General features: G+C 40.4%; 1 protein-coding gene across 1 annotated transcript in view; it reads left to right on the top strand.

Moving 5' to 3' along the window:
* Positions 1-11,857, top strand: part of LOC146455968 (mediator of RNA polymerase II transcription subunit 23-like) — a 43,208-nt gene extending 31,351 nt beyond the window's left edge. Inside the window, exons 32-40 of the mRNA XM_085093585.1 lie at positions 1,862-1,961; positions 2,552-2,650; positions 3,704-3,734; positions 5,094-5,197; positions 5,775-6,025; positions 7,007-7,254; positions 8,090-8,210; positions 9,231-9,316; positions 10,020-11,857. Coding sequence (XP_084949711.1) covers positions 1,862-1,961; positions 2,552-2,650; positions 3,704-3,734; positions 5,094-5,197; positions 5,775-6,025; positions 7,007-7,254; positions 8,090-8,210; positions 9,231-9,316; positions 10,020-10,155 — 1,176 coding nt within the window. The 3' untranslated portion in view covers positions 10,156-11,857. The remainder of the gene's footprint in view (positions 1-1,861; positions 1,962-2,551; positions 2,651-3,703; positions 3,735-5,093; positions 5,198-5,774; positions 6,026-7,006; positions 7,255-8,089; positions 8,211-9,230; positions 9,317-10,019) is intronic.
* The last annotated feature ends 1,727 nt before the right edge of the window (positions 11,858-13,584 follow it).

The raw sequence follows: 13,584 nt of genomic DNA, 5'->3' as shown, positions 1-13,584 counted from the left end.
AAAACGTGAGTAACATTTCACATATTTTACCTTCGTTTCGCCCCGAAAAAATGATATTTTTAATATCGCTTGGCACTTAAGGATACTGCAGGTAAAGTACGCGTTGAGTTTTTGTTTTATTTTTTCGGAAACTATAATAACTTCATCAGTCGGCTGTTTCAAAACAGAAAGCTAGTGACGATGCCTGCAAAATTAGAAATGACTTGCGAGTCTGACACTAATCATCGATGTTTCTCTCTAACATCAGTGTAACATTACTTTTTCTTATTCAAAACAAGACACACTAGAACTTTTAATTTACATTTAAGCTGGAGAAAAATAAAAAGTCTATGTTGCTCAAAATAGCATCCAAACCACAAACCACTGTGTCATATCGTAGTTTTCAGTTCAAATTTTTAGATGTAAAGATAACGAAATTCTCACGCGTGCTCGCACTGCTAAAGTGTTTCTTGAAATCCCAGCCTTCGATGCAGAACATTTGAAGTAAATTAATGTAAATCTAGTCGCTATTTCTAGTTATATCGGTGATTTTTATTACGATCTAAAAATATATCAAATGGTCTGAATTGTTTACATCGGAGAACTGCAACTCCGACAAACATGTTCTCGTTAATAGCAGTAAAAATTCTCCATCGGTTATTTCATTATTAAAATCGATTTCTGACTTCTTTTAACGAAAACTTGATGGGTGCTTTCAATTCGACGAAATTTTCGAAAATTTCGGGTGGGAATCGAACGGAACAGCATCTTTTCCGGAAAAGATTTTCGACAATTTAGGACAACCTTTTCAGCTGTTCCCGAAAAGTGGAAACCGACCGAGAATAAGCCCGTTCCATTCGAGACCGAAATTCCCGAAAATTCAAATCGAAAATTTTTGGTGAATGGAAAGCGCCCATCCTATTTAATCCTCTTCGAGGGAAGCTGTCGTCGTATTGCGCCTGCTTAACTGTTTCCAATTTCGCGACGCAACTGCGTCCTCTCCTCAGTCTTTCCTCGGTTTTTCCGTCGCCGTTGCCGTTCCCGTCGTCGATGCTTAAAGTCTCTACTGTTCACGCGTGACCTGGGTTGACTATAAAAGTGCCAGATTTTCCGGCAAGCTCATGATGGTAAATAATAAAGCAAGAGATACGATTTCATAGCTATCCGTGGACCTTAGAAGGGCGACAGGATTGCTTTTGTAATTGCATTGATGGGGTACATACACGGCAGTATTGATAGCAGTTTCGGCATTGCCGGCTTTTGGTCGATCGATCGGTAGGATCACCGCGTAAAACCAACGTTTTGAACAGAAGACTCAGTCAGTCGATGTAGTCGAATAAATTGCCGAATATATCGATTTTCTGCCTTTTTGAAGTTAAAATTTGTCATTCCTTGAGATCCGCACAGCACGAAGGTTTGTTGCAACTAAGCTTTGCGAACCGTGTCCAACCACCACTGCTTCCTTACCAAAGGTCTATCGACTCGTACAATCCATCAAAAATATGTCCGATGTTAGTATGTACCAAACCAGTGAATAATGTTTTGCGTGCGCTCTCGTGTTTGGCTACTTAAACTCCCAATGCTGTTTGCTGGACACCTCCCGGCATGCTCCCGGTTTTCGTGCTCTAGTTTTTTCGCCAATTTTGTCAAAACATGTGATTAATTGGGGCTGCCTGAAAGATACTAGGCAATGCATTTTGATTTCGGGGCTTAAAGGATTAATATGGCTTGGAACAGATAAGTCGCTTGAAGAAACAGCGAAGAGAAATTAACGCGTATGCTAGGTGAAAAGGCTGCAATTCATTTCATGAAAACTGAGCGTTTCTTTTAATTTGTTTGTTTGTTGTTGTTGGTAACATTGTATGTTTCCTTGCTCTGACAGGTATTTGACATTGTTATCCAGCGCTTCCTGGAGCTGTCGCCAGTGCACAAGTCATTGGATTGTCTTCTTGATCATCTTGGATGCTTGTACAAGTTCCATGGTTTGTCGTTTGAATGATACTGTTTAGACCCAATCACAAATGCTGTATCATTGTATCATTTTAGGGCCATAGCACCTGTTACAACGGCTCACAGGATTGGCTGAAAAGACAACGACTGAGCAGTGAACAAATAACAGAAAATAATGGCAACCTCGTTCCCAGGGTCTCTCCTATTCACGTCCTAGGGAGTGTGACCCTGGGATTGAGGTTGAGACAATGGACCCTAGCACTATAGAGAAACAATAGAGCTGTGTGATATACAGGTCCAATGGAATGGGCCATTTCCGAGTTGCTTTTAACCTCATTATGAAAGCAATGCTAAGTCCAAAGCTTTTCAAATGAAAATTAGCTTTCATTTATATGCAAACAAAACTTATTTTCATATGAAAAGCTTTGCACTTAGCCACGCTTCTATAATGAGGTTAGACGCAACTCGGAATTGGCCTGCAAGTCGTTCTAAAGAGCTGTGTACTGTCTGTCATTTTATGACGTTTTATTACAAAGCAGGAGCGTATAGGTTGGATTATAAACTTAGTAACTATAACACTTTAGAATGTGACAGAGTGTTTCTTTTTTTATTTGTTTGATAGATCGCCCGATAACCTACCTGTACAACACACTGCACTATTATGAGCACTGCCTTCGAGACAAACCCTTGCTAAAGAAAAAACTAGTTGGAGCAATTATTGGTGAGTTTACGTGACTGTACGCGCCCTGGGGGCCGTTTCTCGAAAGTTCCGGTAACTTACCGGGCCCGATAAGTGTCTGGTGATAAATGTTCAAATTTAAAGAAAAAACTAGCTGGAGCAATTATTGGTGAGTTTGCGTGACTGTGCGCGCCCTGGGGGCCGTTTCTCGAAAGACCCGGTAACTTACTGGGTCCGATAAATTTTAAAATTTTTAATACTAAATTTTAAAATCTTATAATATATGAAAACATTGGCCAAGTACCATGTCTGTAATCACTGTGTAATCGGCGAGAAATCATTAAAAAATATACTTATCGGGCCCGGTAAGTTACCGCTGCATTACGCTCAACTTGTCGCCCAAGGGACCCTTGTCTGTAAATCAATTTGTAAGGGTGCTGTGATCAGATGATCAAGATCAGAAGGTTCAGTGCTTGTTATAAACGTGCTCCTTAGCCTAATGTTGATTTCTTTACCCCCATTTTACTATAAAATGACTCTTTAGTGCATCAGTAACCTGTAAGTAACCTGCATTAGACTAAGATGTAATCCACGGGGAGTAATGCTAGTTGGAATCCTAAGGAGCTACTCTGATAATAAAACGTGTCCGTGTAGATCATGAAATCAAGATAGTTTGAATATTTTCGTATCTCAGTCCAAAGGGCCATGCACTGTTGTGTTTTTCGTACAAACCGTTCCAATTAAAAACTGGCAACAACTGTCTTTTCATGCCCTACCTGCAACCGCCTCTGTGGTTCAGCCACTGGCGGACTCACTGATACGACTTCCCAACGCATTGCCTCCGTAGGCTTCTGAGAGACTGCACACATGCCAATTAAAAAGGTTATCGACAATTTTCCGATGGTCTTCCAAACATTGTCCGAAATTTGTGCGAACTTTGCAATTCATACTTTTTATGGTTCTGGCCAAGCGACGACATTAGTCCACACATGTCGGATGCTCACGTTGATTTGTCGACGAATATTTTAGAAAGGAAGAAGAGCCGTTTGTTGCTTTTTTGTTTTGTTGAGGTGAGGCTCTTACATGTTTTAACAGGTGCACAAAAAGATGTCCATCCCGCTGGCTGGTGAGTACTTGTTCCTACCTTTTCAACTATGTACTGTCGAAGGCGTGTCCTCCTAATTGTTTCACGTTCAGAGACCTATGTTGTTGGGAAGGCACTTTGTACCAGTGAAAAATTTAGAACATTTGTAACGTAAAATCGTGTGGAGATAGAGGGTAAAGGAAAGCGTTTAGAGAGCATGGACCGTGGGGCAATTCCTTCAGCTCGTTTCGTAGAAACTGTGTTAGATGCCACATGACGTGACATGATATGATATCTTTATTTGAATAGGGTAGCACCTTCAGCTAATTTACAATGAAATTACTGTTATCAACGGAGGCCCTATATACAAATAATATCATATGCTAAAAAGTCAATAAACTATAACTAAAATTATATGCAGAGAAAAAATATTAAATTAAATTAAATTAAATAATAATAATAAGGTAATGTCACAAATTACGATTATATACAATACAGCCATGATAATAAAAAGACTTCTTGCTGCACTCCAGCTTAACACTAGGGACATATAGATGGTGGCTTTGTCTTGTCGTCCTAGCTACAATATCTCCGTTAAAAGTGAAATACCTATTAAAAAATTGAGGAACACGCCCCTGAAGGTAACGCTTTACTAATTTCAACACGTGCTTCTCACGAAATTGAACCCGTTCACTTAAGGGAATAGGGAGTTTAAGAAACGAGGACGGCAACGGTAACGCGAATGTCATTTAAAAATATAACTTCTCGTTTTTGTAACTCTTTCGCAATCATTTAAATTTGTTTAACTTGGAAAATGCTGGCGAACTCTCCAGGAACTAAATTAGTATGAACGACGTCAATATAAGGAAAAATAAAGAAGATTTTGCGTCATACCCTCCCGTTCTCGAGAAAACCTAAAACTTGGTCATTTTACGTTGTTGTTTTGCAGAGAACGGTAAAGAAATGTACCAAATGTAAAACGCACGTGCAGAGCGATTGTTTTTGCTCATTAAGCCCATTGTTTTGTGGCGTTCTCGTTACCAGCGCCGTGCTCGTTTCTTAAACTCCCTTGTATGTCAGCTGGGACACATGCGCAGTAGAGTCCGGTTGAGACTAGTTTACATACTCGTCTCGGGATTTTTGCTTTTCCGCCATTGCAAAAGCTTTCAAAAATATCACAACAAACAGCTTCTGTAATTACTAAAGAACGTTTGCAAATAAAAAATTCAGCTAACTTTCCGAAGATGAACGTGATTCAAACAGATGAAAACAGCTTCGTGAACTCTCCGACGCTATGTGAAAAAGTTGAGCCAACGATTTCAGAGTGCTTATGATCAACGCGCGCATGTTCTTAGGGTGAAATGGTCCCTTTAAGTATTTTAATGGTTTCTTGGTCAACAGGTGTCTGTCCAAGGGATACTTGGAGTATCTGTCCAGTGTTGAAGACGCCTCCTGGACTCCAGATCTGGATTACTACTGTTCTGTCATTGGTCGACTAGTGGACAGTATCCTTTTGGTGCTGGGATTTGTTTTTGTTTCCAAATTTGGATTTTGATGATTTCCATCCATTACTCATAATACAAGAACTTGTGCGACATTTTAGGCCATTTTATACATAAGAAGTATATATTAAGGCAAGGCTTAGCCAACCCATATAAACCCGTTATATTATCAACAATATGACATAAATATAAATATATTAGCTGAAGGCAAGTTGCGTGCAATGCCATTCACTCATCAGACTGGGGGTTTCAGAAGCTCATCTTGAGCAAATTTAAAGATGTTTTCTCTCTGTTTGATTATCTGGACCGCCCCCCCTCCCCTAGATCCATCACTATTCCCAGGTGCAGCAACAGACGACCATCTTTAGGGTTAGAAACGCAAGTTATGAGCTAAAGATAATGCTTTACAAAATTAAGGACGAAAAAGTTGCTAAGAAAACCCGAAGGAAAAAGCGAGGCTTCACAGAGGTCGAACCTGTGAATTCCTCCTTGGCGTCGAGAGTGTTGTGTGTTTATGTTGTCATTTTAGCCATGCGTTTTTGTAGCAAAAATTCATGTCGTTTCTTTAACAATTTCCAAGCTATTTCCGGTAAAACTCCGCCTCCTTTTCCCGCCTGTGACTGGCGGTTCAACGAGTTTGCAAACCCCGTTGCGCATGCGCTTCATGTGACGTGGGTGGAGCTGATGGCGTTACCCGTCGCGGGCCCGGAAGTAGGCGATGCACTGTTTGACGTCATCTTCAAAGGAAGCTACCTCACTCACGAGACCCATATCCGTGCAAACCTCATGGAATGGATCAATGCAGTTGGACTGGTTTTGTCATCGCTTCCGGTAAATCCTCAGTTCCTTTTTATTCTTTTCTATTTGGTCGTTTCCGTAAGGCATCTTAACACGGCACACTTTAAAGGGCAGTGTCACGGGGATTTTCGTTTCTTGGTAAAAATAAATAAATATGAATGGTAAATTCAAATATCTTGCCCACACATGAACTATTTCTAAATCACCAATGACATGAAATCAAGAGAATTTCCCAAGAAAGAATATGTAAGACATCAGGGAAGAACTTAGGCCCAACGCTTTCATGCTGGTCTCCATGCGTAAACCCGAATTTGATGGTATTTTTTTTTCTTTATACACTTAATTTCATAAAAGAAATTTTATAGAAAAGTTGAGCTTAACCCAGTAAGCCCCAACAGTGGTCAGCGTCAAATTTCTCCTTGTAATATCAGTGCCTATTCAACCCTTGAGGTCATGAAAATTAAAGATATGATCACCCCCAGATGACTTTTCTTGATATTTTAATAACTTCTCCCGGTACTTTTATAAGAAAAGTATAGGGACAAGACAGGAGAATTTGTTCTTTGATATTAGGGGTTAAAGGTCTAAGTTTTAACTCCCACGAGTCTCCTGTGGCAGATGGCCAATGAAAACTAGTAATCGGAAGGTCGTAGGTTCGACTGGCTCCAGTTAGGAGAACTCGGATTTTCGTTGTCCGAGTATGCCTGTATCACTGAGTGAAAAAAAAGATCACGTTCCTCTTGAAAAAGAGTTGAGTTAGAATAATACGTATACCGTTTCAATTGCAATTTCACTTAATTATACAATGAATGTAGTTTGATATCGGCAATAAAGCTGTTTTGCACTTGCTCTTCCCGGAATGTATCGCGGCGATTTGAGTATTTTGTCGCTTACGGAAAATTGTAATAGTTGTGGTTTTGCCGGGAATTGAACTCCTGAATTTAATAATGGGGTTTCCTTAAGAGCAATATGGCTACTACTGTCTTGATTTGATATGCTATCTCTATTTATCAGGAACCGTACTGGAGCAAAGTGTACGAAAAAATACGAGTGGCCCTCGTAAACGATCTCCCCGTGCGAGACGCGTCTATGACTCCAATGATAATCGAGGACTTGACAAGAGGTGCTCCATTCCCCTACTCGTTTTTGGAGTTTTCGACCAACGTAGCCATGCATTCAGAAACCAGTGCAGATTATGTGTTGGCAATCACGCATGCGTTCTGGCATCATGCAAGTATTGGACAGCTGAGCCAGGTTCCTCAGTAAGTATTGTCTATTGTATTGAATTGTTCAGTATAATGATGCCCCAATATAATATAATGATGCTGAATGATGTGGTCAGTATTGGTTAAATGGTGGTCGATCAAGCAGTAGGCGAGAGCTATGAACTTAAAACAACAACGGAAAAATTAATACCCATTACGAAACTTTGTTATGTGTGACGTTTTCGTAAATTTCCACAAGTTAGCGCCAACGACGGAGGTGCGGTGTCGCATGCATGCAGTGGTCAGTGATCGAACATTCGATCGGGAGAGCGGTGGTTCGAAGCTTGGCTGGTCTCTGAAATATCGTATTGTTCCCTCAGAAAAGAAACTTAAGTCCAAATTATCTCACTTCACCCAAATGTATGATATATATCTGACGAAAAATGCTGTGAGTAATCGTGTGATGGACTAGCATTCCTTCCAGGTGGGCCGGGGTAGTGATATTCCTACAAAAATCGGGTTGGCCATTTGATCCATCTAGCTAGGCCTGAAGTGCGACTTCACCTTCACCTTATCGTCAAATGGTCCCAGAAGTTCCGCCGAAACTGTATACGAGGCATAATGGAAACCAACAGTGCCTTTCTCCAGGCCGGCCAAAACTACTAGGAAGCGAATCCAAATAGTGTATTTCTTTCCCGCAAAAAAACACTCGACGCAAGCGAGACGTACAGGGTTTAAACTCTGTTCGGAGGACTTGTTTTGTCTGTTTGAATGACAATGCAGGCGTCCTCTTGCTCTCACCACAAAGAAGAGTTTGTATAAGACAAAAAGTGCCTGTTACTACCCCTGACGTTCTCCCTCTGATCTCTCGCTGTTCATCTCATATTTGAAGGTTTATTCGTGAGCGTGTATCACCGCTGATCACAAATGAAGCCCAATATCTGTACGTGTGTCATCTGGTGGGACCATTCCTTCAGCGGTTTCTGCACGAGAGACCTAGATGTTTACAAGAGGTATTCAAATATATTGTTATTGCGTGTCCTGACTTGAGTATTAGCTAAACTGTTGTTGTTGTTTTTAAGGTAACGTGGAGTTCCTGGTGACAACAAGCTCACCAGACCTGTCAACAGTGTCAATACACCTACGAGATCGACGGGAAAATTTTGTGTACCGTATTTACTATTTTAATACCCTGGGGTTTACTAGAAGGGAATGTAAACTGATATCATGCAGACTATTCAGACTTGGCCCCGAACAAACGACTGCAGCGGACTGTAGATGGAATATTTTTCAAACTCATTAATAATTCATGAAGAGAAAACAAAGGTAATCGCTACCGTGAAAGAAGTTTGGACATGTGATCGTAATTATCAAAAAATTTGGTGGACTTTTGCTTTGAATTTCTTAAAGAATTATAGATGGTTTGAGAAGCTTTATCAAACACTCGAAAGAGTGTTCCATCTGATTGTTAATCACCTCAAAGTTTGTTTAAAAAGCACGGCTGCGACTCGTTTTTTGAACCCACTTCTTTTCTTTAAGATCCCATTTCCAAACCTCCTTCAAGGTAGTGATTTCCGTTTTATGAATTATGAATTATTATTTATGTGAGAAAATCTCGTTACAAATTTGGAAACAACGAGTTCTCAACTCTTGCTCCAAAGAGCATGCACCCTCGAACCCAGAGAGAAATCTTGAATTTCAAATCTTTTAGGAGCAGCTTTATTAACTTTTAATGGAACAGCTTTTTTATAAGTATTTTGTTTTTTTGCAATTTCAACACTTTGGGATTTCACCCCGACTCAAAAGCTAAAACCAACAAACACGCCAAAATTAACTGGTTTGAGATTTTGTTAAAAACCGATAACCATCTTGGTATCACCCGGAAAATCACTTCTGAAGAATGCACACGCACACGCCTGCGTATCACTTTATCATTTTGTACTGTAAATAGTAATATACTCATATTCCTACTATTCAACTGACTGCCTACCCCTAACAGTTCCTTTAATTGTTTGGTTGCTTGTTGTTTGCAGATCGTTATCGAGCTGTATCGTCTACTGGAAAAAATCAACAGAGAAGTTCAGCATATGCACCACATCGACACAATTTGCGACTTCTTGTATCCTTTAGTATGATTTGTGATTTTGCCGTAGATTTAGAACGACATTACTTTTTAGTTAATAACACTTTTTAGCATATTCAAATGTTTTCCTCGTGGCGACCCCAACTAGTTGATCGTGGAAAACACCTGCATTTTATTTTGAAAGGAACCCTGAACATAGCCTGCAGAACAGGCATTATTTTTATTTATTTAATTTTTTTTTTTTTTTTTGCGCTTTTGAAGGCGAGCGGAGCCAAGCACGAGGCGAGCCCGCTCGCCTGAAAAACGCACACAAAAAAAAACGCCTGTTCTGCAGGCGGACCTGTCCTGGACAGCATAGTAAACAATACTACCGGAAAGTACTTCTCGGTAGCTTTATGTGAATAGTAACTTGAAGATTTCACCACTGTTTCATAAATTGGTGACACATATTTCAAACAGTGCTTTGTGAGATGGTTTAACATTTCAATTTGCTCAATTATCCCCTCAATCTTTTGTATTTCCTCCGCACCCTTACCAGTACCAGGTCATACCACACTGACAGCGAGTTGTTGTTTACGATAGTTAACTCCATCGAAGTCGTCACACAAGGAAATAAGATTGCGTGACCCGCCTTATAAGTATAACGCCCGTGAAGAAGACTTCAGTGTTTTACATTTGTTGTGTTGCGTTTAGAGTTCTTGGGTTTCTTTGCAGTTTGAATTCTTTAATGTTTCCTTAGATACCACATCAAGTACATGTTCATCGGGGATATCATCAAAGATGAAATCCTGAAGATCATCCCACAGCTACGCCAATCATTACAGATCCGGCTGAGATTTATGACGCAGGGTGTAAAGAGGGATGACAATTCATAGCTTACACTGCTGACTCATCAGTACTGGAGCCGAGGCGTAGCTATAATGGTTTGAGAACAGACCGCCTGTAGGAAAAGGCGAGTTCAAGAGACAAGCATTGGTTCCGGAATGCGAGTTTTGCGCCCTATGATCAAAAGCTTGATGTTGGGGAAGGGTGGGGGGAGATTTGACTTCACAAATCCTCATGGTGTTTTTTTTTTTTTTTTTTTCGCACAATTGAGGCTCCAGCTTTATGCCTATGAACACAAATTACAACTTAACCAGATGACTCATTAGAGGAAACTGGAACGTAGCGAGGGATGTGAAGAATTTTCCCATTCCCATCTTCGGGAATTTGACTGTTGATAAATAACGAGTACTTGTTTGAAAGAGGTATGATTTATGCCAAAAGTGGGCGTATTTAGCGTAAATTGACCATAAAATCATAACCACGTCAAATATCCCCACGTCTGCCCCCTCAGCATTTAGTATCTGGTAATTAGTAGCTAGATAGGACCTAGTAATGACTAGATTAGTGAGTTAGTTAGTTAGTAGTTACTACAAGCGGTGTCGTTCAACCACTCGCCTCCTCTCCCCCCGTGCAATGTTGGATAGCGCAAGGAAAGCGAAATCTTTTGGAGCGTGTTTAAGTTTCTAAACAACATTGAATGATGGGAAAGGGAGACGCGATCAAGGCGAAAGTGTAACAACAATTTGTCACTTGTTGTAAGTGGTAACTATAGTGGTACAATAATCACCGCAAAGGCCTGTCTTCTCTCCGACTGTCTCTTTAGCAGACGTGATGGGTCAGTCCTCGTGGTGTAGTTCGTTCGTGTAGTTCCTAGGTGACCGTTGACATTCTGGATATTAGGTGTTTAGCAGTTAAAAGGATTTCATTGTTATAAACGCAGTGTTAGTTTTCGTCTCCGTAACGAAATGACACTGTAAAGGCCTGCAAACTGTGCTCCTTAAAGGAAACCTCCACTGCTGAAATAAGTGAACATTAAATTGTTGAAACTACAATCTTATTTTACATTTTGTTGGATAACATGGAAATAATATATCTGTGTCGGACAAAACAGGATTTTATTATCGCTCATTTTCGCTTTTAAATTTCCCGGGCGCCGCCATGTTGGATTTAATGACGTATTACGGTTGTTCAATTGTTTCCCCCAAAGGAACTTCTGCTCACTGACATTAGAGAGGTTAAGCACCACGTTTACGGCAAACGGCAAACGTGAGATTCGCGTTTATGTTTTCTTGAAAATATGAGTACGTAGATGAAAATAGTACAAGATAATTCTGGCCTTTAATTCTAACGCAGAAACACTCAATTTTTCTGAGAAACTGAAAACAGCGAGCGGCAATGAAGGATAAACATGGTCACGTGGTCATGTTTGCCGTTTGCCGTAAACGTGGTGCTTAACCTCACTAATAGCGGCAACCGTATGACGCCACAAATCCAAAATGGCGGCGCGCGGGAAATTTAAAAGCGAAAATAGACGATAATCGTATCCTAATTTTTAGTACACTTGAATGTTATTTCTACTATTCAAACTAAAATTTAGAATTTAGACGTTTCCAACAATGTAACGTCAAAGTTTGTTGTCAGAGTGGAGGTGTCCTTTAAGAACTCGCGTTAGTAAAAGACATCATCAGGTCTCTAAAGCTTTTTAGCTGTTTATAGATCAACGCTGTAAATAAATTGTTTTCAAATCTTTAAGCGTTTTAATTGTGGTAATGTGGTGGGGCTATACCCTTTGCAGATTAACTGTTTGGATTAGCATTTTGTTCTTACTCGTTTTTGCTGAGGAGTTTTTACACAGTCAAGTAATGACAGCCTATGTAGCTTGTGCACGAATTGTTTATTGACACACACTCGAACTTAGGCTACACGGACAAACACACGTACGTCATAAAGGGTCCGCTTTTAGTCGGATCATTTTTACCAAACAGCTAACCACTGATTGCCCTATGGCAAGGCCCTGTCCTATGGCGAGAAAATTGCGCCTGGAAAAAACGTTGTCATCATTGATGAAACTTACGTTTCCAGGAAGAACTGAAGAAGAGCGGAGATAAAGTAATCTTAATAGAACGTAAAAATGCAGCCACCACAGTGAACATTTAAATCTGTGTTTAACGGCACAGACAAGCACACAACATGAAAAAGTACCCACGAAATTAAGAAAATAAGCGTTGCAAACATATCCCCAATAACAGGTAAAAAACGGAAAGATTTCCACATAACTCCATACATTAATTACAGTCGAAACTGTATTAATCGGACAGTTGCATAAGGCGCTTTTTTTTGCCACTCAGGCATATTAAGGCATGGTTAAAAGCCTAATTTGCATAAAATCAGAAAACAATCGTAACATTTCGTACATTAAGGTTAACGGATACCTTCGCATGTGTCCTTCGCGAAAAAAAATATTTGCGCGCTGTCTTAAATGCAACAACCATAAACTATATATCAGTACAAAGCTAATGAAATGTACTATCCGGTAAAAATTATTTCGCTTTGATTTTTTCTAGCCGTAAGGAGAGTGCGTTCCAAAAGCCCAAAACGACTGATGTCTCTTTGAGCGAATTTATCGGGTATGGAATTCGACCGCAGAATCAAAACTACTGCATCATATCAATCACAAGGCATTAATCTTCAAAACTGTGTGACGCTTTTTCGATATTCCTATTGGTTGCTTCGCAATTTTACTGTCAATTTTGACGATCAAAAATTCACCGATACGTTTTACGACGAAGGCCATTGCGGGAGATCAATTTTACAAAACGGAAATCCCTCACACAGTTTTTTTGCTCGGTGTCTTGGGAATCTTCGGGCCAAATTTCAAGGCAATCCGTCAAATCCTTGTATCGTATAAATTGCTTTAAAGGAAGCGCACTCGCGTAAAAACGAAGTAGGTTTTTTTCGCTTCTAAAGGTTTACAAACATTTCACGCCCTTGCTGCGCCATATTTCAACACTGAGCATGCCGCCGACATCGAAAGCCAATAGAATTACAAGAGATCTACTGCTGAGTCCCCTGAGATTACTGGTGTCGCGCCGGAAAAGTTGAGTGCGTGACTGCAGTTCTATTACCAGTCAGAATTTCTCGGATTTCCTCGCGAAATGCCGGGCAGAAAAAATTCTTTGAAGAAAAGGAAAACTGCAGTGGCCTCGACGGTGAGCCCCATCGATCCGAAAGAACAGCTGCAGGCAGAAATGCGGCCACCGGGGTACGTTGAAGGACTATTTATATATTCCATTGTCCATGCGAATAAATTGCCGTCGCAAGCTTGCAGCTCAATATCCGAGTTTTTCTGCTTTGCAGGTTTGATGGAGATATTTTCACCCGCAACCTGGAGGCCAGCGTTGTGCGCAATATGTGGGGAGGGAAAGGGCCTCAAAGAACTCGATATATCGATTATTGTACCTGGGCTTATGCGCTACGCG

Source organism: Pavona decussata, unplaced genomic scaffold (assembly GCF_977016875.1).
Source record: "Pavona decussata unplaced genomic scaffold, jaPavDecu1.1 SCAFFOLD_262, whole genome shotgun sequence".
Taxonomy (NCBI): Eukaryota; Metazoa; Cnidaria; class Anthozoa; order Scleractinia; family Agariciidae; genus Pavona; species Pavona decussata.
Note: the sequence above shows the minus strand (reverse complement) of the source record. Positions and strands in the feature narration are given on the sequence as shown.